This window comes from Ochotona princeps, chromosome 20 (genome assembly GCF_030435755.1).
Source record: "Ochotona princeps isolate mOchPri1 chromosome 20, mOchPri1.hap1, whole genome shotgun sequence".
NCBI classification, from domain to species: domain Eukaryota; kingdom Metazoa; phylum Chordata; class Mammalia; order Lagomorpha; family Ochotonidae; genus Ochotona; species Ochotona princeps.
Genome location: NC_080851.1, coordinates 10,431,214 through 10,454,867, shown reverse-complemented (window position 1 = coordinate 10,454,867; position 23,654 = coordinate 10,431,214). Strand labels below are relative to the sequence as shown.

The 23,654-nt window shown below is 43.3% G+C and overlaps 1 protein-coding gene across 4 annotated transcripts; it reads left to right on the top strand.

Annotated features, from left to right (window-relative positions):
* Window positions 1–4,577: 4,577 nt before the first annotated feature.
* On the top strand, window positions 4,578–21,483 carry TFPI2 (tissue factor pathway inhibitor 2). Of its 4 annotated transcripts, none has more exons than XM_058678257.1 (6): window positions 4,578–5,008; window positions 5,230–5,412; window positions 6,286–6,465; window positions 8,043–8,216; window positions 8,514–8,606; window positions 21,139–21,483. In XM_058678257.1, exons 1-5 carry the CDS (start codon window positions 4,927–4,929, stop codon window positions 8,594–8,596), a joined length of 702 nt encoding a protein of 233 aa, XP_058534240.1. In that variant the 5' UTR covers window positions 4,578–4,926; the 3' UTR covers window positions 8,597–8,606; window positions 21,139–21,483. The 4 variants fall into 4 exon arrangements, with proteins under 4 accessions (XP_058534240.1, XP_058534239.1, XP_058534238.1 ...); XM_058678256.1 differs by lacking the exon at window positions 21,139–21,483 and adding an exon at window positions 14,347–14,430; XM_058678255.1 differs by lacking the exon at window positions 21,139–21,483 and having other exon boundaries at window positions 8,514–9,243.
* The last annotated feature ends 2,171 nt before the right edge of the window (window positions 21,484–23,654 follow it).

Sequence of the window (23,654 nt, the reverse complement as noted above, 5' to 3'; positions counted from 1 at the left end):
AAGCTGTCACAGCTATCCATTACTGTGCAGAAACCAATGTGTGTGCAGGCTTTGAGGCCGGGAGACAGGGCCTCAGATCACCTGCACCAGCTCCCCAAGGACACTTCAAAAATTCCATGGAAAATGAAACCTTAAAAAATAAATTTAATTCTGTGCAAAAGAATTTTTGAGGTGCATGGATAGTTTTATTATTATGTACATTTCCCACACACTTGTTGAAGTATCCTTCTAAAAATTAGTGGCTTTAGGAAAGTTGAGTGCAGCAAGTTGAGTAATAGGAAAGATGGTTTGCACGTAGATTATATACAATAATGTGTGAAGAAGTTTATACCCAGGGCATAGGAAAGATGCCTCTTTGATGTGACCCCATGTGCAGAAGCAATACAGTACCTACAAGATGCATCCAAAGCAGCTGGCTGGAGGAGTGCATGCCTGGGGCCCATGGACTTGGAAGACATACTGTCAGCTGGGTTTGTGGTTACTGGTTTTTATTTTGAATTGTGCTGTACTCACATTTTATTCCCTGGTCCATATTTTTAATATTGTATTAAGAACATTACATTTTATTGGGTTTTATAATGCTCGTCTGTCTACCATGTCATGCTGTGAGATCCCTAATGGATCCCATTCACTCCAAACATCTAAGTGTAGCACTTTTTACACATACAACCAGATTATTTTAAAATACGTGAATGAAGGAATGGTGACAAGTAGAGATACATGATATACTCTGTTATCCCCTCTTCTAGAGAGAATAGGAATGACAATTTTTTTAGATTTATTTATTTTTTTTTACAAAGATACACAGAGAGGAAGAAGAAGATCTTTCGTCCAAAGATTAACTCCCCAAGTGACTGCAAAAGCCAGAGCTGCGCCGATCCAAAGCCAGGAACCAGGAACCTCTTCGGGGTCTCCCACGTGGGTGCAGGGTCCCAAGGCTTTGGACTGTCCTCAACTGTATCATCATTTTGTGAGAATCTGTTATGTCATAGTCTACAAGGTACCCAGTCCAACAGAGGCTGTATTAGAGCAAGCACTTCCTACATGGTGCAACTAAACTAGGACGATGCCTTATTGGTGGAAGAGTGGCCTCAAGTCTTGCAAAACTCAGAAAGATGAACTGTTGTCTTTAGAAGGTAAACTGTAGAAGGTGTCAACTCCTTCTTAGTTGCACATGAGTGCGCTTGTGGGAGAATCCATCTCAAATAAACTTCATATCTGGTTGACATAGAGCCAAAGGGAGTGTAAAGGCCAAAATTGTGGCTCAACAGATTAGGCTGTTGCTTGTCATGCAGCATCCTATACCAGAATGCCAGTTGGAGAAGCAGGTGCTCTACCTCCGATCCATCTCCCAGCTACTGTGCCTGGGAAGGCAGCAGCAGATGGTTCAAGCCCTTGGGGCCTGAACCAGCCCAGGCCTTGTGGTTATTTGAGGAGTGAACCAGTGGAAAGGATCTCCTTCTCTCTCTCTCTCTCTCTCTCTCTCTCTCTCTCTCTCTCTCTCTCTCTCTCTGTCACTCTGTCAAGTAAATAAATATTATTAAAAATATAGACACTAATGGGAGAGTAAGAAAGATAAGCAGTGAGTATCAGACATTTGCAGAAGTCTTTCTGCCCTCAAGGTAGCTTTTGTGTTTTGCAGCTCTATAGTGTTGCACCGTGACGTCTGACCACAGAACAAGAGGCCAGGTCTTGCTGTGTTTGAAGGAATACAGGACTGAGAATCAAGAGTTGTGGGTTTTAATCTCTTCCCTGCTGACAGCCATGTCTGAGCATTTTATTTTGTAGGTCTCAGTTTACCTCTCTATAATGAGAACCCACAGACAGTTCCTTTCTTCCATTCAAATTAAAAGAACTCCAAACCACATTTCAACAGAATGTCAGCATACTTGGAGCTCTGGCTTCGACCCTGCCACTGTAACTGTCTCTTGGTAGGGTGATGATGGTGGTCACTCTGGATGGCTGTTCCTCCCACTTTCCTCCCAGTGTTGCACTTCCTGTTGACTTTGGAAAAAGGAATTCTTTTCCATTGCCTGTGGTAACCCTTTGTCCTGGATTCCACTTATAGAACCTCCCAGAGATTTACTGGAGGGATCATCACTTGCTCCTTTGGTCCCGTGGATAAATGCAGCAATGTTACCGTACTTCTCATTAAATGTGAAGGTGTGGAAACACTCAAATGTTCTGTAACTGAGAGGGGTCATTTTCCCCAACAACCTGACTTGAAAATGTGTCAGTGACTGGGCTGTTCAGACCTTCTTCTTTTCTTGGTGGAAACAGGAGGGTTACAATGTATTGTGTTTGTCACAAAGGGAAGACAACTCGTTTTTCTCCAGTGCTTTGTGTGAGCATGACCTCAGCTGTCTGTTGGCTCTACGCTGGGGAAGGGGGAGGCTTGCCTTTGCCCCTCTCTGCCTCCCACTTAGATGTACAACATCGCCGAACGAACTGAAGTTCTCTGCTTTGACTAAGCAACTTGGATCTCATTTCTCTGGAAGAGCACAAAATGATAGCTAATGGGTGTGCCAATCTCCTAGACAGGGGACAGTGGCCTCTGAACTCAAACAAATGAGCTGCTGGTGCAAGGTCACGGGTTTCAGTTCTGCAAGACCAGTTCATGTTGCTGCTTGCTGGCAGCAGGAACCAGGGTCTAAGAAAGTCTAGATGGACTGTGGCTAATGTGTCAGGGCCAACAGTCTCTGTAAGAGCCCAGGCACTGTGCAGTTAGCTCCTACAACACATTGATGAAGTGGAGATAGTGGACGTGTCCTTGAAATCAAGGCTAGAAAGTTCAGACAACTCAAAGCAGCAAGGATTAAAATCTTGTTCTAGAACACCTGAGTCTGTTGCCTCATCACACCTTGTGGTTTTCCCAAATTATCCACCCTGATTCAAAAGGCTTATCTTTATATGAGCGAAGAATGATCAAAAAGTGTCCCCTAAATGAAAAGACGGTAGAGAAATAGTGTACAGTCAAGGCTGAAGGACAATTCTGAATCAACATCAAGTCTTGAATCTTAGCACAGTTTATACGCAGATTTAATCATATTCAGAAGAGTAAACTGGAACCAGAACCATTCGAACCTAATCTTCGGTCAGTGGTAAAGTTTTCCTCTGTTACAACATGGGGATTTGTAAATAACAGATGCACCCTCCCATGTCATCTTTGTTTTTGTCCCGGAGAGTTGGTCACTAGTTATCCTCTTCCCTGTCATTCTTAGTCATGGCTATCTGGGAATGTTAGCTGACCAGGCTGTTCATGTTCCTAGCAATATGATTCTACCATGTGACGTCAGGATCCTTGAAAACTGGCACAAGGAGCATGGCTTGTAAATATCCCGGATTCTCAACCCATAAAGAGCAAGTGTCTTGTGCTTCCCAGGGCTTCTCAGAAACCTCCAGAACTTGTATAACACCACTGCCAACCCAGTTTCCTCAGGAACAATTATCCACTTGACAATATGCAATAGAACAAGAGAGAAAAGGGAAATTTGGTTGGCACATTCATCAAAAGAACCCATGAGGTATTCTCCAAAAACATCTTAAATATTTTGTGTAAAACTCCTGCATACTTTTATTACAATAAAAAAAAGTAGGTTACAGGCTCATGTGCCAAGGAGCAACAAACTTGATTAGATGGAGTGGCACTGAGAAATGTGTGGGATGTGGCTGATCTGCCCAAAGCTTCCGGATCCCAGCCTATAACCCCCGACCCCGGGACTTTTCCTCTTCCATCTTCTGTGAAATAACTGTGGTCCTCAGACATTCGCGGTGATGGTTTAAAGTGGTCTAATTAATCATGAGAACTGGCAGTTTCTAATATTAAGTACTTTATCCCGAAGTAGTGAAAAGTATGTTTTCATCTAGCGGCTTGATTCCTAATAGCTGTAAGTTAGAAACAGCACCAATACCCAGGAACAGGACAATTTTTGCATACTCACATATTGGAATGTCACTCCACGGGAAAAAGGAGCAGACTATCGCTACACATAAAAACATATTCACACGTTGTAGCACATTCATACATTTTAATGTCTTCATGCATTGCTATTCTGAGATTAAAAGAAACAAACACTATTGATACACATAGGTACATGGGTATATCTCAATGAAAGAACTTTCTTTGATTCCATTAGCATGAAAGGGAAGGCAGCCAAAGCTAGGTAACAGTGGTAGAGATATGAAGTGTGCTAGTCCCAGGGCTGGGAATGGAAGGGTTGGTGGGCTTCTCCTGTCAACTTCCTGGTAACTTGCACCTGCAAAGAAGCAGGTGGTGGCTCACTGGACCCTGCCAGCCCCAGCCACTGGAATCATTTGGGGAAGAGAATCAGCAAACGAAAGCTGTGTGTGTGTGTGTGTGTGTGTGTGTGTTTCCCATAAATTTTTTAAAGAGTAAATTTTTTAAGTGTAAATGAGAAGTAATTGGAATGCATGTGTAAATGTACAGCATCCGTTGCAATGAACCCAGCCCCACGGGGCACATGAACTCAGTCTAGATCTCGCCCATGGACAGTTTCAGGAATGGGGTTCCATCTGCTTCGCGGGTGGCACACCCTGCATGATAGAAGGTTGCACCACCACATATGCCGTTTCCCTGAAGCCCGCCGACACCGAGGGACACTCTATCTGGGTCTTCCCGTTTGACCTCCGGAGAAAGTCTGGGAAACGGGTTTAACTTTTCAACTAGAGGGGAATTCCGCTGGCGCCCACACACGCTGCCCCGCGGGCGCGGCCTGCCCTGCCCCGGCGTGAATCAGCCACCCCTGCGGGCTCGGCTACCGCGCTCCGCCCCGCCCCGTCCCGTCGGGGGTCTCATAAAGCAGGCCCTCACCGCCCCGCGGGCAGTGCAGACACTGCGTGCCTGCTCCTTCCCTACGCCTTCTGACGACACCCGCCCTCGAGGGTCCCACACCATCCCCCGGCAGCATGAGCCCAGCGCGTCCCCTGTGGCTCCTGCCGCTGCTCGTGCTGGTGACCGCGCTGGACGAGGCTGCCCAGGCACCCAGAGGTATGGGAGGGCCACAGATACGGCGTTAGCCCGGGACCTCTCTCCTATCGAATTCTTGGGGCCAGGCGAAGCCGGCCCGGGAAGCAGAGGAGCTTCTGGCACCAGCTGGACAAGCCCTCTCCTCCTGGACCCCAGGGAGCCCGGTGCAGAGGCGGCTCCTGCGGGATGCAGCGGGACAAGGCTGACGTCCCTCCCCGGACCCCCCCTGTTCCCTCCTGCAGGGAACGAGGCGGAGATCTGCCTCCTGCCCCCGAAGGTCGGGCGCTGCCGAGCGCGCATTCCCCGCTACTACTACGACAGACGCACGCAGAACTGCAACCTCTTCTATTACGGGGGCTGCGACGGCAATGCCAACAACTTCAACTCGTGGGAGGAATGCCATGAGGCCTGCTGGATGATCGAGAGTAAGTGAGGAAGTTTGCTCGCCGGCTTCAAGCAGGCGGCTAGCGCAGCCTCGGGGTCTCTAGTGTTGGGCTGGTTTCACACTAAATGATCTCGAGGTTAGGACCCCCCAATACTATACCCACCACACACTGGCATTTATCCTGACTCGGGCCAGTTTGAACTCTGGCAAAATGTGTTCTGTCATCTGAGGGCTTAGTAAGTGTACTAGGGCCCTGAGATGCGACAGAAGTGCTTTTCTGTGTGTGTCATTAGCTCCAAAACTTAGGGCTTTCCTTCGCCCCTCCCGGGAGTGTGTGTGTGCGCGCACGCGTTTTCCTCCTGTCAGTTACCCATCAACCTGAAATACCCTGAGTGTATTTTATCACTGAAGTGTGACTTAGCTAATTTTGTAACTATTTTTGTGCATTGAAACCCAAACATATGTTGGATTAATACAGGAATGTGGTGGCAGAGATTCACAGTATTGTATTCTATTTTACATACATACCTACAAATACGTGTGTGTGTGTGTGTGTACTTGACTTTCATCCTACCTGCTAAGGCCTGTAGCGCAGTGGAAGGCTCTGCCGCTCAGGGAACTGAGCCAGTAGAGATTGTGGAATTATAGGAGTGAACTTGGATTGACTTGGTAGAAACAGAACGGAGTCTTTGGTTGTGCCTGAAAGACAGCAGCAAGTCCACACTTATTCCGAAAGAAAATGCTGAGTCACCAAGTCCAAGAGGAGTCACTTGGAGTTTACTCTTCTAACATGAAACATGATCTCTCTCCCCATCCCACCTCCACTTGTCTTTGAAGATACAGCAAAATTTCAGAGGTATTGCTAAGAGGGCCACTTTGGGTTCACCATGTTCTACTGCTCCACTCTTCCTAGAAGTTCCCAAAATTTGCCGCTTGGAAATCAAGAAAGACTATTGTCACGGATCTGTGGGACGGTATTACTTCAATCTAAGTTCCATGACATGCGAAAAATTTCCAACTTCTGGCTACGGCTGTAATAAGAACCGGTTCCCAGACAAAGCCACTTGTATGGGCTACTGTGCGCCAAAGAAAAGTAAATACTATTTTATAGTGTTTTATTATTCATTTTTGTATTCAGGCTTTCAGATGAAAACATTAGTAATTTGATGTGAAATTAATGTGGCTTGCTTTCCTGTATAATGCAGTATTGGTCTTCATCCTCTGGCCTTCTGAGGGAGTGGCATATCCCTGGTTACCATATGGAGGTGTAAACTACAAGCTGCTGACTTGCCAGCTTCTGACCTAACTGAGAAATTCTCTGTTATTAAGAGCTACAAGTTGACCATCCTTTATCTAAAAATCCAAAATTTGTAATTTTTTTAATAACACCATGATGTCAGCCCTGGAAAATTGCACATGCAGCGTCATGTGACAACTTACAGCCCAAATGCCAAAGGATGTTGTCTACTGAACAGATTGTGTAAAATTCCCTTCAGGCTGTGTGTAGAAGGCATATATGAGAAACAGGGAACTTCATTTTCAGTCTTGGATCCTACCACAAGAATCATTTGGGAAAACATTCCTAAATCTACAGAAATTCCAAAATCTGAAATACTTTTGGCCTCTAACATTTTGGATAAGGGCGCTCAATCTTATTTTCTCACTCATTCAATTTGCACGTGAACAATTACATTGTTATTCATGGTCCATGGACTCATGTGTGCGTGGCGTCAATTGTGATTGTGAAATAGCGGAATATGGGAAGACTCAGTTGGTTTCTGTGTTCCTAGCAATTGCAAGTTGCAGCACAGAGAAATCCTTGTTCGGATTTTCCTCCCCTACCTATCCCACAGCCTTCCAATGATGGGTTCCTTAGAGACTATTTAGCATTTGTGGGGAGGGATGAAGTAGAAACTGCTCTCCAGACCCACCAGAGGTAATAAGCAAAGGCATTCGGCAAACAAGGGAGACTTTCTTGGCTAGAGCTTGATGAGGCTCATCATTCTTCTGTGTTGAAAATGCAAAATTGTGAGTTTGTAGGGTCCAGTCCGCAGGCATTCTCTTGCATTGTTTGTATGCATATAAGTGCCTCAGGGTTGGTTGGCTGGAAATTAAATGTTTTAGTTCCTGATTTATAGTAGAAGGAGAACAGATTATAAAGACATTTAAAATAAAACTGCCAACGCGGAGTTTATCAGAGCACATCATTTATTCTCCTTTGACATTTAGCCCGTCTTCCCTTGACCATAGATGTTTGGAGTTTACTTCCTTTTCATATTCAAAGGATGCAAATAACATAGTTTCAGAAGAAATTTTGCCCAGTTTGTAAAAGTTTAGAATGACCAAACTGTAGCAGGTAGGCCTACCAGCACATTTTTTAACTGGTTTACTACCATGCCATAATATTTCAGAAAATTTGTGGGAAGTAGAATTCAAAATACAAGTTTGGCTTTGTACAAAACATTTTTTTAACTCATAGTGTTTTTTTTTCATAGTATGCATTTTCTATATAATAATAAAAACTTTTTAAAGACCTATCATGTTGGAATCAGAATGAGACTATTGTGGTATTGGTTCTCCCCCATCCCCCTAGATACTCCAGTAATCACCACAGTTGATTAATTTTGAAGTTTAAGAATTTCTGATTTTTTATTTTTGTTTTTCATAAAGGCCCCTCATATTGCTACAGTCCGAAAGATGAGGGACTGTGCTCTGCCAACGTGACCCGCTACTATTTTAACCCTCAGAAGAAGGGCTGTGACGTCTTCGCCTACACTGGCTGTGGAGGAAATGAGAACAACTTTGTTAACCTGCAGGACTGCAGACAGGCTTGCATGAGAGGTGGTAAGCTTTTCGTTCTTCCGTTTCTAAACTTGATAGATAATTCATTGGAGCGTTGCTTAGGTATCCACATGACTGACATCCAGTGGCCCCTTCGGTGCTGATGCTACATAACCCTTTGCTGCTTGTGAGTTTCATCTGAATGCGTGCATTGGCTAGCTCCAGCAGGTGTAGATGCATCCTTGTATCCTTGTATTTTAAGGGGTGGAGTGTGTGATGGGTTGAGCATGAGCATACTGGAAGCAGTGACTTCAGGTCACTGGACGCATCTGACATTGACTTTTTTCCTCTCAACTGTAGGCTTCAAGAAGGAAAAGAAAATCAAGACTCCAACTTATCCCTTTGTCAAGAGACGCATGGAAACTTGGAAGAAGAAATTCTAGAAATTTTCCTGTATGTCATCTTGCGAATATTTCTTTGCTTTTATAGTTATCCCTAAAAAAATAATATATAGCACAAGAAAATGAATCATCAGTGATTAATTCACCAGTTTTTATTGATCTGTTACTCCTTTTATGTAGTTTTCATGCATTATGGGCCCAGCACGCTTCCGTAGAGCCACTCTGTTTCAGTTTTCATACATTATGAGCTGTTATTCGAATGTGAACCCATCATTTCCACTTCACTAATCACTTGTTTTTGAGACTGAATTTTTAAAGTATATAAGATACACAACCAGATTCCAATCAGTCATTCCTGAGGTTGCTATTTCTGATTTCAGAAGATAATAATAACTAAAATAACGTAATGCAGCATAGTCATGTATGTTGAACATAAAGAAGCATAAAAAGACTGGCAAATACATTTCATTTCATCATGTATTTAAAGTTTGGATTGTACTTGAGGCCCAAGGAAACAAACTGGCAGATTCACCGACACTTTAAAAGACATTTCAGTTGTAGATGCTACTGACTATAGACCCAGGATTGCTGTGTCACAGCTCAGCATGGGGAGTAAGGGAGTTTATTTAACAGGCAAGCTGCATCTTTGAGTTTAAAACATCCTTGACTGAATTTCACAAAGTCAGAAATGTTCTACTCTGAGTGAAAAGACACTTCATTTTTCTGTATCTGTTTCCATTTATACTTATATGTATAGATGACATAGATACAGATATAAATATATCAATGAATTTAAAACATTTTTTCTGCTATTACATTATTTCTTAAGATATAATGGATTGGAGACCACTTACATTATTAAAAGTTTTGTACTAGTTAAGATATTTATCTATAATGTACCAGAAAAGAAACCGGAGGTGAATTTAGTCATTTAGCCCCCACCCGTAACTCGGGCCTGGTGAACATGCCTTTTAGGACAAGATTAACATATTTAAAAGATGCCATTTATTTATCTATTTATTTTTATCTTTTAAAAGAGACTTTTTTTAATTTCCTAGAGTGGTTTTAGGTTTATAGAAAAATGGAGCTGAGGGCAAGTGCTATGGCACATCAGGCTAAGTCACTGCCCATGGTGCCAGCACCCCACGTGGGCAAGGGGTTTTGTCCTTGACACGCCATTTCTGATCCACTCCCTGCTGTCCTGAATAATCAAGTTCCTGCTACCCACGTACAAGATCCAGATGAAGCTCCTGGGTCCTGGCGTCTGACCCAGTCCTGGGCCTTTTGGCCATCAGAGCAGTGAATTGGGATGGAAGATTTTATATCATTTTGAGAAAGAGAAAGAACTTAGCAGGAAGTACTTACTGTGTTTCCATTTGCAGCCTCATCCCCTGACAAATATACAAAGACAATTTCTCCTGTTAGCATCTTACATTAGAGCGGTACATATGCTACAATAAATGGCCCCTTATTTAGCGAAGTTATAAATGTAGTTTACCCTCTTAATCTCATTTAAAATGTATTTCAAATAGATACACGCCCGGGCTCAGCATGATGGCTCAATTGGCTAAAGTCTTCTCCTCCTCCCCCTACCACAAGCACCAAGATCCCATATGTGCCTCAGTCTGTGTCCTGATTGCTCTACATCCCATCCAACTTCCTGCTTGTGGCCTGGGAAAGCAGTAGAGGATGGCCCAAAGCTTTGGGACCCTGCACCACATGCGAGACTCTGAGTGAGCTCCTGGCTCCTGGCTTCGGATTGGTTGTAGCTATTTGAGGAATGAACCAGCGGATGGAAGATCTTTCGCTCTGTTTCTCCTTATTTCTGTAACTCTCCATTTCCAAAAAAGTAAATAAATCTTTGAAAAAAATGGATATATGCTTGACGACATTGTTGATCATGGAAACAAATCAGATATCCATCATTGTGGATTGGTTCAAAAAGTTATAAGTGAAGAATGAGCACAATAACTCTAGATAAGAACATCATCAAACTCCTAGAATTAAAAAAAAGACAGCGTTGAGCAATATGAATAAATACATAACCTTCACAGAAATAAAATTATATTAAAGATGGTTGGTTACCCATGAAAGGAAGGAGGGAACAGAGGAATGAATAAGGATGGGAGATGAACTCATGTGAGTGGACTCTGTTGCATAAATTTTGTTGTAGAGCCATGTAGATATTTCACATAAATAAAAGCCAAAATTTTAGTGGCAGAGTTGTGGTGCTGTGAGTTAAGCTGCTGCTTGCAATGCTAGCATCGTAACAGAGTGCTGGTCCAAGTCCTGGCTGCTCTGCTGCTCCAGCTTCCTGCAAAGTAGCAGAAGATGGCTGAGGTACTTGAGCTCCTACTGCCAGTGTAGCAGAACCAAGTGGAGTTTCTGGCTCCTGGCTTCAGCCTGGACCAGACTTAACTGTTGCACAAGTTGCTGGAAGGTTCTCTCTCTCTTTCAAAAAACTAAATCAATCTTAGCAAAATCTGAAATCAAAAAAAGAATTTTTAAAAAATCTCTTTAATTTTTTTTAAAGGATGTATGTATTTTTCTTAGAAGTCAGAGTTACAGAAAGAGACAGGGAGATACGGAAGGAGATCTTCATCCATTGGTTCACTCCTCAAATGGTCACACCTGCCAAAGCTGAACCCTGCTGAAGGTAGGACAGGAGCTTCTGCCTGGTCTCAGGCGGGTTCAAGAGCCCAAGGACTTGGGCTGGTGCTACTTTCCTGGGCCATATATCAGACAGCTGGATCAGAAGTGGAATAGCCAGCTCACTAACCAACATCTATATGGGATGCCAGTATGTGAAGGATTAGTGTGTTATGCCACCACAGTGGTTGCCATTTCTTTAAATACTGAAAGCAAGATTAAAATGATTGAAGTTCACGGAAATCCAAAGATTGGCATAGCTACACAAGGGGATATAGTTACTTCCAATCTTTCTTTTTTAAGCGATTATTTTATAATACGGTTGCACAGGCGCTGGGGTTTCCCATTCTCCCCAAGTCCCCTCACCCACCACCGACTTCCCCACCACTATTACAATGGGCAGCCACTGCTGAATAGCCGTAAGTCCATCATTCCGCTATTGAAGTATTTCCAGTGACTTTCAAAGTTAATATTTCCCCCTATCTCTGAAAATACCTAAAAATACATTTAACAATCTTACTAGCATTAATAATATTTGTGTCATTTTTACCATAGTATATATCAAACATTACATTTTCTATAAGAAAGGGCAAGCATTTATGTTTCTTTAGAAGTCAAGATTTTCATTGTTGAGAAGAAATGAGGTACAGGTGTAAAATTGAAGATATTACAAGAGAACTTTTAATTTTGGAACTAGAAATATTGGTATGGACCTATTTTATATATTAAATATATATAACAAATAAATTTTATATATGTACATGTCATTTATTACACATATATGTTTATATATTAAATATAAATCACATAAAACATGTAATCATTTTATGTAATATATTATTTAAAATTTGATATATTATCTTCCATTTGTATTAGTTCAGTCTTACCAAGGTGAAATACCTGAGCCTGAGCCCAGCAGACTCATAAAGAAAGGAGATGTATTTTGGCTCATGGTTCTCTTCCAAGGGAGAGGCCCCTCTCTGGTGATAGGCTGTTGCTGGCAGCGTCCCCAGGCGGCCAGGGGACGGACAGGGCGAGCGTACAGGTGACCCATGCTGGTCTGTCTCCCCCTGTCTCCCCCATGCTGGTTCTACCTCCATGTTCTTGCCTATTCCTAATCACCTTTTCCCCTGACCCCTCAAGCACTGTGAGTGAGGTTTGCATCCTTAGACTTCATCCCAGGGACCCAGGGAGATAAGCTCTGACTTCAGCCACACCATAACTGCGTGCTTCCTGGGATGTCTTAGCTGCACTACGCACATCTACCAACTAGACTGTGACCTTGAGACAAATCCCTGAGACTGTGTCTGGGCCAAGGAATAGATTTGGGGAACCTGGATTATCTTTCTCCAGAAATCAGGGAAGCTAAAGGCTAAAGAATGTTTACAAAAACAGGAGAGTATCAAACAGGGCACTGTGAACATCCAAACAAATAATGATCTTAGTTAAGCACAGAAATGTAAGTACACAATAACCTGTGAATCCATAACCACAGGCATGCATGTGCACACACATGAACTGTCACACTGCGCCCCAGAAGGCTGTACACCTACTATGTGTAAATCAAATATCAATAACCTTATACTGAGGGAGGAAAAAATAAAGCAGTCACAGGAAATTCTGCAATCAAAGAAATTCTTTCTCACCACAGTCAGGGTGAGGGCATATACTACTGTGGTTTTACAGACAGCTTGTTTCAAAGGAGTGTCTCCTATGAGTCACACAGACAAAAAAGGGAATGGGTGGCTTTTCTTTTAAATTTTGGTAGATATATAGAGAGATTTGAGAGGCAGAGAGAGAGAGAGAGAGAGAGAGAGAGAGAGAGTGTCAATGCACTGATTGCTGCCACAAATGTCTGCCAGCAACAGTAAGAGCTGGCCCGAAGCCAGGAGCCAGGACCTCTATTCTGAGTCTCCCACCTGAGTGTTAGTTGCCCGGGTCCCTGAGTCATTTCCTGCTGCCTTACAGATGGAAATGAGCAGCAAGCTGGAGTTGGGAGTGGAGTCATGATTTGAGCCCAGGCACCCCAATATGAAACATGGGTATCTCAACTGGCATTTCTTCCTGAAAAGATTTATTTATTTATTTGAAAGGCAGGATCACAGAAAGTGAGGAAGAGAGAAAAAAAACCACATACAATCTTCCAAATGCTGGTTCACTCCTCAAGTAGCTGCAATGTGCAGGACTGAGCCAGACTGGAGCCAGGAGCCAGGAGCTTCATCCAGCTCTCCCATGTGGGTCGCAGGGGCACAAACACTTGGGGCGTCTTGTGCTGCTTTTCCCAGCCTACCAGTAGGAAGTCAGAGCAGAAGCAGAACCCCTGCCGAGGATGGAAACAGGCAGCGGTATGAGATGCCAGCGTCACTGGCAGCAGCTTTATGTGCTATGCCACAGCGCTCGCCACCCAGTTGGCATCTGAGTCTCCAAGCCAGACAGCCAATATGGGATGGCTTTTAACAAGACAAGGTTTTAACAAGGCTTCATTTTAGGGAGTATGTTCAGAACCACTCATTTCTACCCTATGCGCGCATGTCACAGCATTGAACCACAGGCTCTGTAGTGAGACCTTCTGAATTTCCTGGATTACAACAAACCTGAGTGTGAGACAGTTTTTCAAACAGTTCATGGGAGACTGTATGGGAACGGCCAAAACACTGCCATGAAACAGAAACTTAAATCATTGCTCAGTTATAGTAAAATGCTATTGTGTAATTCCAGAATTATTACTGAAGTTGAATGTTTTGTTGATGTATACATTGAGGGTGTATAGTATGTCTCAATTGGATACACAAGTGAAAGTTATTACAGGTAAGCAATTTATCACATCATCACCTTCCATATTTGCTTTTACTTTTTTTATAAGAGCTTCTAAAATCAAATTTCTTAACAAAAATTTTAGCAGCATTACTGACTGTCATCCTCCCACTGTGTGTTAGATCTCTAGACATTTATTCTGTTGAGCTGCAGCTCCGCACCTTTTGACCTCAGTCCCTTTTCACTCCCTCTTTCTGGTAACCTCTGCTAGGAGAACGCTGCATTCGGCGTCCTCACTGCCGTCCGGTGCTTGATCCGCCCGCTGCAATGCTTCAGGAAGATTTTCACCGAACGGGGGAAAAAGCCCTGACCTCCATTGCTTCCTACAGGGGCTTTTCCATGGATGTAGCTGATTTTCTGACCAGCCTGATGTGTCCTGAATCTTCTGGTCCCGGGACTTCCTGGATCAACAAGCGCCTTGTTAGGGTTCAGGTGGCTTTCCAGTGTTCTCTGCTGCTCCTGCTGCAGGCAAGTACAACAGCTTGAAAAAATGACGCACTTCTAGGAGTCAGTGTGAATTGTGCTTCTGGAATGCTTCCATCACTTTCTTCTTTGCTTTCACTGTGTGCTTTTTTCACACCTCTTGCTGGCGGCCCCAGGACTTGGAGGGTCCCCGCTGCTGAAGCGGAGCCCTCGGTTTCCTTGGGCTAATAGTATCCATGTTTCAGGAGGTCCAGGACCTGACCGCTCTCGCCTCATCTTTTAATAAAAATACAATCTTGACATTCTCTCCTCAGTGCTAGGTAAACTGAGGCTTGCGTTTTTCTCTTTCACCATTCTTTTGCTCTAGAGAGCAGTTCCAGGAGGTTTTATTGGAGTTCTCTCTAGGTCTCTGTGGTCTTTGGAGCTGGAATGGACAGATGCTTATTTGCATATATATACACTGTCATCCTTGGGAAATTGCTGGGCCCAGACAGTGACTTCAAATTAGACTAATCTTAAAAGACCAGGGATCCATTTCCTTTTGCCTTTCTAAAGCTAATCTTATTTTGATATTCTTATCCTTTATTGCACACAGAATGGAAAATCTGTGTTGACACTCACTTCCCAGCCCAGGCTTCTGAACCCATGCGTGCGTCAGTCACCTTATCTTACCAAGTGTTTGGTGTTAATGGATTCTTGAGCGAAGATACAAATTGATATGGTCCCAGGCAGTGAGAAGTCAGGAGGCCAGGCGCTCGCTCCCCTCGGAGACTGAAATGGATGTTAATCTGCTGTTAATCTTGTATCTTTTGCTTAGCTGGTTCTTCTGATACTTGATACTGAAGAGATGCACCCTTCTGCACCTAGCCAGCCTTTCCCTGGGAATTATTCATCGGAATCACAGTGCTATAATTTACACAACAAATTGATAGTCTGCATTACATTTTAAAGTGAATGTGCCAGAACAGCTTTTTAACCTGTAAGGTATTTCTTCTTACACAGAGGAGTTGCTTAGCTTTAATTTTTAATTTTAACAATGTATTAGCAACCCTTTTTTAATTTATTGAGTTTGTTAGAACTAGATGAGCTTTTTTCTCATTAGTAGATGAGCTAGCTAACTGAAGTTGCCAGTTTGTTGCATTCTGACAATAAGCATGTTTCCAGTGCGTCCTGCAGTTCTAAATGAATAAGTGAACTATGTGCTACCTTTACCGTTATTCCTTTCTAAAATAAAATGTTGTTTTATTTTTTTAAAAAATCTGATTTTGGTGGCAAGCATTTGATGTCATTGTTAGGGGTTTGAGTCATCACTTGTGATGGGCACAGTCTGTGTTGGTGTACCTGATTCAAGGCCTGGCTGCTTTGCTTCTCATCCAACTACCTGATCCTGTGCAATCTAAGCAGGTGGTGATTCAAGTGGGTGGGTCCCTGCCCTGCCTTTGGAAAAGCTGACTTGACTTCCAGGTTCTTGGTTTAGGAGGGAAAGAGAGGTGAAAAACAAAGGGACCAAATGACCAGACCAAATAAGAAGCCCAGGGCATCACAGGCAGAGGCTTAACCCACTAGGTCACAGTACACCCTGCTTTCTAAAATATTTCATTATTTTTATGCAATAATTTTTAGATAAGCAATAACCACACATTACTGTGGATGGAAGAGATTCTAAAGACAAAGATTATTTTCCTGAAATAAATAATAAGCCCATTTTTTGGCAACTCAAAAGAGATATCTAAAACATAAACAATGTTGACAATAAATTGATTAAAAATAACAAGACCCTAACAAGACCCTAACAAGCCAAAGTGTATTCCTATTAATGTGAAACCAAAATTCCATTCAATATTTAAATTTCCAAAATCAACTAATCAGGAAAGTGTATCTATTCTCAATATTTGCATACCTAAAACAGATTGTATGTATTTGTGTTACTTAACATAATTTCATATTCTTAGGACTGGATAACTTAAAACAAAAGGAATTAACCAAGGTTATGTTGATTATTTAAGCAACTCTAAGTTCATGTCAGTTTTAGCCAATGGATACATAGAAAACTTCCCCAAAGATTCAGAGAATACATAGTCTTAGAGAGTAAGGATAGCAAAGTTTTTCTGTATTGGGGCAGGTGGTAAATAAATTAGGCTTTTCAGGCATTTGGTCTGTGACACAATTACTCCAGCACGGTAGCACAAAGGTGGCTGGATGGAGAGATGTGATAATGTTCCATTAAACGTTCATTAACAGAAACAGGCCTCTGTCTGAATTGAGTGTGTGGGCCTAGTTCGCTGTTCCTTGTCCTAAAGCATCCATTAGACATACATAAAATTACCAACTAACAATAAAACAAGAGTCAGCTAAATTCAAAATATTAGTATCATATAAGCATTCTTTGACAACGGTGGAATTAGGTGTGTTATCTGCAACAAAAAATATTAATTATAAAATCAGATTTATTTGTAAGTTTGGGAAAACCTTTGTATATTTTCAGTAAAGTGAATTAAATTTTGCACAAATAATAATGAAAATATTACCTTTCAAAGCTTGTGGAACACAGCTAAAAAGATACTTCTGGGGAATTGCTACCACTTAATGAATGCATTAGAAAACACAAAGGCTTAAAATTAATGAATGATACGGCTAGGAATTGTGATGTCTTTCAAATAAAAGGATTAAACTGTCCAATAAGAGTTATATGAAAAAGAAATCAAACTACATTAATGATACCAAGAATATAAATAAGCAGACAGCGTTGTCAAATAATGCAGTACTTAGCGAAGGGTTCCCAGGCCTTTTCAAAAGCTGCATTAGACGTTTTCTGACCCAGACCTACGTCCCGAGCGAACCATTTAGATCGTAAAGCATCTCTGCTTTACATTCATGTGGTTATTGCTTGTATGGTACGTTCCCTGAAATCATGTCCATTATACGCGGAATCCAGGTTTCTAAATAACCAGGCGTACTCTGCTAAAAGCCTTTCTCCCTAAAGCCTTTTCTTCCATAAAACCATTTAGTCGCTCTGCCATGAAGCTGTCATTAGTGTGTTTACGAGGAACTTATTTGTCTTCTTTTATCTCTGGGGTAGCTCCTCTCTGAGCCACGAGAGAAAATGCATTTCAGTCCCGAGTTTTAATCTTTTATTTCCCAAGAAATCAGGGACAGAACAGTGGAATAAAGCTGAAAATAAATTGGAGAATTGCTGAAGTAGAAGTGAAGAGAAAATGGAGAAAATGGACGATGCCAAACAAACCAGCAGACCCTCAGAAACTGCAAATAGGAGCCCCGTTGGATCAACAACCATGGAAAGGAGATAAAACAATCAGTAATAAGAGCATGTGTGCTATAATTTTATAATAATAATTTATAAATTCTATGAATAGGTAGAATCTGAGAGGAAAACCTACCACTAACCAAGTAGCAGCAAAGAACATGATAAAATGATTATGGGGAATCTATGGATCTTATTAAATATAAAGTAAGATTTTGAAAGGATAGTAAGAAAAATCAATGTGGTGATTTTGTAACATGCTTCATCAAAATATTGTACCATAACAAACTCATATTTTTATTTCCATTTTCCATAAGCCTTTTGAAGTACATTTATAGAAATGAAACAGCTGACTGAAAGCAAAGGCAAAAGACAAAAAGGATGAAGAATAAAATCAGCTGTGATACCTGGAAGCCAGTGGGTATTATCTTAGACCAATGAATCAAGCAGCTGGAATATTGACAGGTTCACAAATACAAATGCAGACTCTGAAATTATGCTACCAACTAAGATCATCGAGCTACGACTGGAGCATAGAACAGGAGCTAACTTTGCTGTTGCTCAAGGAAAGATCTCTAGGAAGTGAACACTTTACAAAAATAAAAGTTCTAACTTTGATTGTAGGAGAGAAATACTAGAAGACTTCTGAAAGATAAAGGAAAAATGAACATGGAAAATAGTGGATTCCCCGTGACCTTTTGAAGTTCTGCCTCCTACAAAATTTCTGAAATACTGGAGACCTGGCAGCAGAAGGGAACAGAACACGGAGTTCCAGTTCCTAGTCTGATTCACCAAGAGCTGGGAGTTCCAGTTCCTAGTCTGATTCACCAAGAGCTGGGAGTTCCAGTTCTGTCTTCCCAACAAAAAAGCCAAACAAGGTGAAAAACCAACGACACTTCTAGAGAGATTGAGGTCTCACATTTTAGGAGAATCTGCTATCGTAAGAATGGAAGATAGACGTGAATACAGAGAATCAGCAGCAGCAGCAGGAGCTTGAATGGCTCCAGCTGAAGTGGGAGAGCGGTGGGCACAGTAAGACCGCCGACCTGGCGCTGGAGGCTGAGCCCGCAGGGCTCCGAGGGACCCAGCCTCATCCAGCTGCCCGCAGAGACTCTGTCACCATGGTCTAGGTTCATTCACATTTTGTGATAACATTTAGCCTATTGGCTAAATGCTCACCTTGCATGCACTGGGATCCCATATGGGCGCCAGTTCCCATCTAGCTCCCTGCTTCTGGCCTGGGAAAGCCGTCAAGGACGGCCTAAAGCCATCTGACTTTCCAATAAAAATAAATAAATCTTAAAAAAAAAAAAAAACGGAGCTGTCAAACCACAAAAACACCCAGAAGAACCTGAGTTTTTAAGTAAAAAGGCTGATTTAAGGAGGTTACATACTGTATGGCTCTAAGCATGTGATATTCTGGGTAAGATAAGCGATTGAGACTAAGGCAGCAGCAGTTGCCAGGGGTTGGAGGGGAGAAAAGAAGACAGGATGAATAGGTTGAGCACAACGATTTTTTTTTTTTTTTGAAGATTGTGACTGGAAAGGGAGATCTACAGAGAGAAGGAGAGACAGAGAGAAAGTTCTTCCAGCTGCTGGTTCACTCCGCAGGTGGCTGCAACAGTCGGAGCTGAGCCAATCTGAAGCCAGGACTCTGGATCCTCTTCTGGGTCTCCCACGTGGATGCAGGGTCCCAAGGTTTGGGGACATCCTCTATTGCTTTCCCAGGCCACAAGAATGGAGCTGGATGGGAAGTGGAGCAGCCGGGACAGGAACCAGTGCCCATATGGGATACTGGTGCTTGTAAGTAGAGGATTAGCCTGTTGAGCCACCATGCCTGTCCCAAACGGCATCATGCTTAACTCTGGAGGCTGAGTTAACGGCTGTATACTTTCTTTATACCTCTCTTATCTAATTCGTTTATTGTTGTTGAATTTTATTCTTTGATTATTCTTATTTTTAACTTATGTAAAATGAGCAGATTTCACATTTTTCAAGCTGTAGACTTGAAAGCACTGGCGTTCCACTATGCATCTTCCCCCTCCTGCCTCCCTATCTCTCCCGTTATGATTTTTGCCCCCAAATTACAATAGCATATTCATTCACCTCCCAGTGGCAACCAGCTTGACTTTCCTGTGTGTAAAGGGATCGAGGTATCGGTAGTTAGTTAGTTTGGGCTCCTGAATCGGAAGCCACACCCCTTGCCCTTTGTCACCCCGTGAAGCTGCCTCAGGAAGTGGTGTGCTGCCCTGGGCCGTGGGGCCGTTGTCCCACACCGTGGCCCTGTCCACGCGCGTCGGGAGCCGGGCAAGGGGCAGCGGCCTCTCGCGCTGTCCCTGCGCGTGGGGCGGACAGCAGGTACCTCTGTCTTCCCACCTTCCCCTTCCTGGCGCACTCCATCCCAGAACGTGGCCCGTGTTTGTGAACTCCTCGCCTTTTAAGTAAGCCTTCTCACCTTGGAAGCCCCGTTGAGGGCCTGTCCTTAAAATGCTTTGTAGGGAAAAGGTCCAAACTCAAGACCACCACAGGTTTAACTACTTGGAATTATTGGCAACTTCCCCTCCCCCTTTTAAAGTATCTTCCCTGTATTAAGTCATTCTTAGCTATCTTTTTTTATGTGGCGTCTTCTAAAACATGTTTTTGAAACGTGAATTGACACTCGTGAGGCCTCGGGTTCACGCTGATGCCCGTTTTCTGTCCCCTCGGCTGCGGGAGCGTGGGCGGCTTCCCCTGTGTGGCTGTGGCCCTGGCCGGTGCCCAAAGGCAAGGGGCACGCACGGGGCGCCTAACAGGTGGCTGCCCACGTGCGGCTGCTTCCCGGCCCCACCCGCAGCGGAGTGCCTGGGTACCAGTCCTTCTCTGCTCCCCAGCCGCTTTCCCAGCTCTGCACACTCCCAGAAGCACCAGAAGATGGCTCAGGGGCTTGGTCCTTGCTATCCACGGAGGGGACCTGGGCTCCTGGCTTTTTCTGGCTCAATTCTAGCTGTAGCAGGCATTTGATGTGGAAACCAGCAGATGCGAGATGTAACTTAAAAAAGAAAAAAAGAGATACTAGCTGGTATATTGACATGCAATTAAAAATCGGCAGGCACAAACCAAGCAAGCTCCCCGCTGTAATTCTGGACCTGTCCGCGCTCTTGGCCCAAAGCGCTCATTTCGAGAACCCTGACTCCCCAAGTGCTAAGGGATTGGATCTCCTTTCCTACTGTGCTTCCTCCTGACCGACTCTAAGAGGGGTGCTCCTGCTGAGGGGTTGTGGCACCCCTATCCCCAGGGTACCCCGAATGTCCCCTGCCCCCTGTACCATGCTCCGTCTCATGCAGTTCCTCTAGCCCTATTGGGCAAAGAGGCCAGCAACACAGAGCTGAAGTCAGGAGACGTGACTTCGGCCACTTCACAAGCTTCCATCTGGAGTTTTCTCTGTTTTTCTCCTTAGGTTATTAATCCAGGTGAGGCCGACTGCCAAATCTTGAAGACAGTTGGTGAGTGACAGAATCTGGCTGGCAACCTCAGGAGTGAAGTGCGGATGTGGTTTCCCCATCAGCAGTGGGAAGTTGGGCTGGCTGACGCCCTGGCTGCGGCCTGGAGCGTAGTAGCCTTGTGTGAGATGGCCCCGGGGAGGTGCACACTGGGAAAGTTCCTTTCAATTCAGTGTTGATATCATTTGTTACGATGCAATAGATAAATAATGCAGAAAAGAAGAAGCCATTTTGGTTTGTGGTAAAACCTAACTTCCCGAGAAACATGTGGCTGGATGAGAAGTTTCAAAGTGAGCTAAGAGTTTTCTAAAGGAGGGCTCCGGGTGAAGCAGGGAGGAAGGCTCACGGGGAAAGGATATTGTCTCTTGCAGAGTGACTGCACAGCTGGGCAGGAGTTTGTTGTGTTGAAGATAATTCCTCTAGTTTTGCAATTACTCATTTCTCTCAGATCCTGATAACCAATTTTCTAGTAATCTTAGTTTTCAGTGTCACTGTGAGTTTATTTTTCTATCTCTTTATAGATAATTTCTGTGTTTGAGAACATTTCTAGATTTTGTTGAGTCCATTAATTCTGTTTGAAACTGATATAAAAATTGCACCTGTTTAAGGAATAATGTGATATTTCAACAAATGTACACATTGTACAATGTTGGAATCTTCTCAAACATTTACTGCTTTTTATGGTGAAAATATTCAAAAACATTTCTTTTAGCTTGCTCTCTTCTTTTTTAATATACAGGACATTATGTATAGTTATCTGACCATGCAACAGCAGAACTTCAGAATTTCTTTAATGAGATCAATCACGTTTTAGTTTAAATTTATTGATAGTTGCATTCAGGATCAGGATACAGTTTCCCGCTGAATGTTCCCCAGATGTGACTATGAATTTGTCTATTTTTCAGCTCTATCCATTTTGTTTCTCACTCCGGTTGCCAGGTTGGCAGCTGGGATGTGATGGGGACAGTATTGACTCGTTGTTGCTTTGTTACTCCTTTAACACCCTCCCCCCACCAGTTTGCCTTCCTGCCAGTCCCATTCAGAGTTGCCCCTCAGGTGCCCCAGTATTATTTCCTGGTGCTGTACTTGGGTGCACTGCAGAAGAGGAGGGACACGTGGCTGTGTGCCGTCTCTGTCGCATCAGTTAGTCTTGTGTGTCACTCCTGCCGTGACAGACTTCCCTGTGCAAGGTGCCTTCCTCGTCAGAACACATGTGGTATAGGCTGTGGTTTGCATAAGGAGGCCACTGCTTGGACAAAGTCGTATTTAAACACACAGCAGCCCCAGTGTATGTTCTCTATTTAGTGTTTTGGGGTCAAAGTGAAAGAACTTTGTTCATTGTGGAGAACATTCCTTAAATCAGTGTTGAAGGCACGAAGCTGTGCATAATAGAAGTCAGTGAAAGCATGAAGAGGAGGGTCCCTGGAATGTGGGAGGCTGGGAGGGCCAAGGTGAGGTTGGCATTCCATCTGCAGTAGGTCTCGAACCGCAGCAAGTTTCCTTTTCCACTGACCAACCATGTGCCTTCACACAAGAACTATTTGGCTGTTGTTTCTAGAGGGTGACTTGGATAAATTTTTGTTTATAAACAAGATACCGTTATTATCATAACACTATCAAAATTATACACAGTATGTAAACTCTGCTAGGATAATATTTGAAAATATTAGGAATTATTTCGTCATTATTTTTACTTCTTAGTGACTTTGGGAAGGATTGTGGGATATGGAGCCATCACTCTTTCTTGGAAATGACATAGATTCTGTTCACTGTCTGTTGTCCAGAGCTAATCATATGATCCCAATTAGATGTAAAGGAACAGAGACATTCTAGTCCCTGGCTGAGCAACCAAGCTGGACTGTGGAAAGGAAACATCCATTTGTAGTTGTGATATTAGTGAGTTCTGCTTCCAACTTGTAAGGTATGCTTGAGTTCAATTGGCAAGAAAATTACAATTTTTTAAAATTCAGACATGATGATAGTTTATACAAGCTGCGTAAGTTCCAGTTGCTTTGTATTTTGTTGAAAGTAGTTTTCAAAAGTATGAGTTACTATAAGACATTTCCCCGCCTGCTGGATGGGTGCTGGGTCCGTGAGCCCTGGGGTTGGGGAGTCTGGTGTCCTTGGGCCTGACTGATCTTCCTCAGTGGAAAAGATGGACGGCAAGGTCTGGTGCACATGGAAGATACGGCAACCTGTCGGGGCATGCAGAGGTCATCAGGTATGGTAGCAGAGGAAGGAAGGCAGAAAAAATGGGACAACCACCAGAGTCAAATGATGATGGCAAAAATTTGGGCAAATGGAGAATCTAAGGTCAACTATGCCAGCAAATGGACATTGGAAGGGTTTCCTCATCCCTGGATTGGCGAGATCCACAGCATTTCAGAACTATGGAAAGCACCTGGGCAGAACCCTTGGAGCATGCGCCATATCAGGACCCTGGGTTGATGTTGGAGGCCGTTCCCCATCCCGG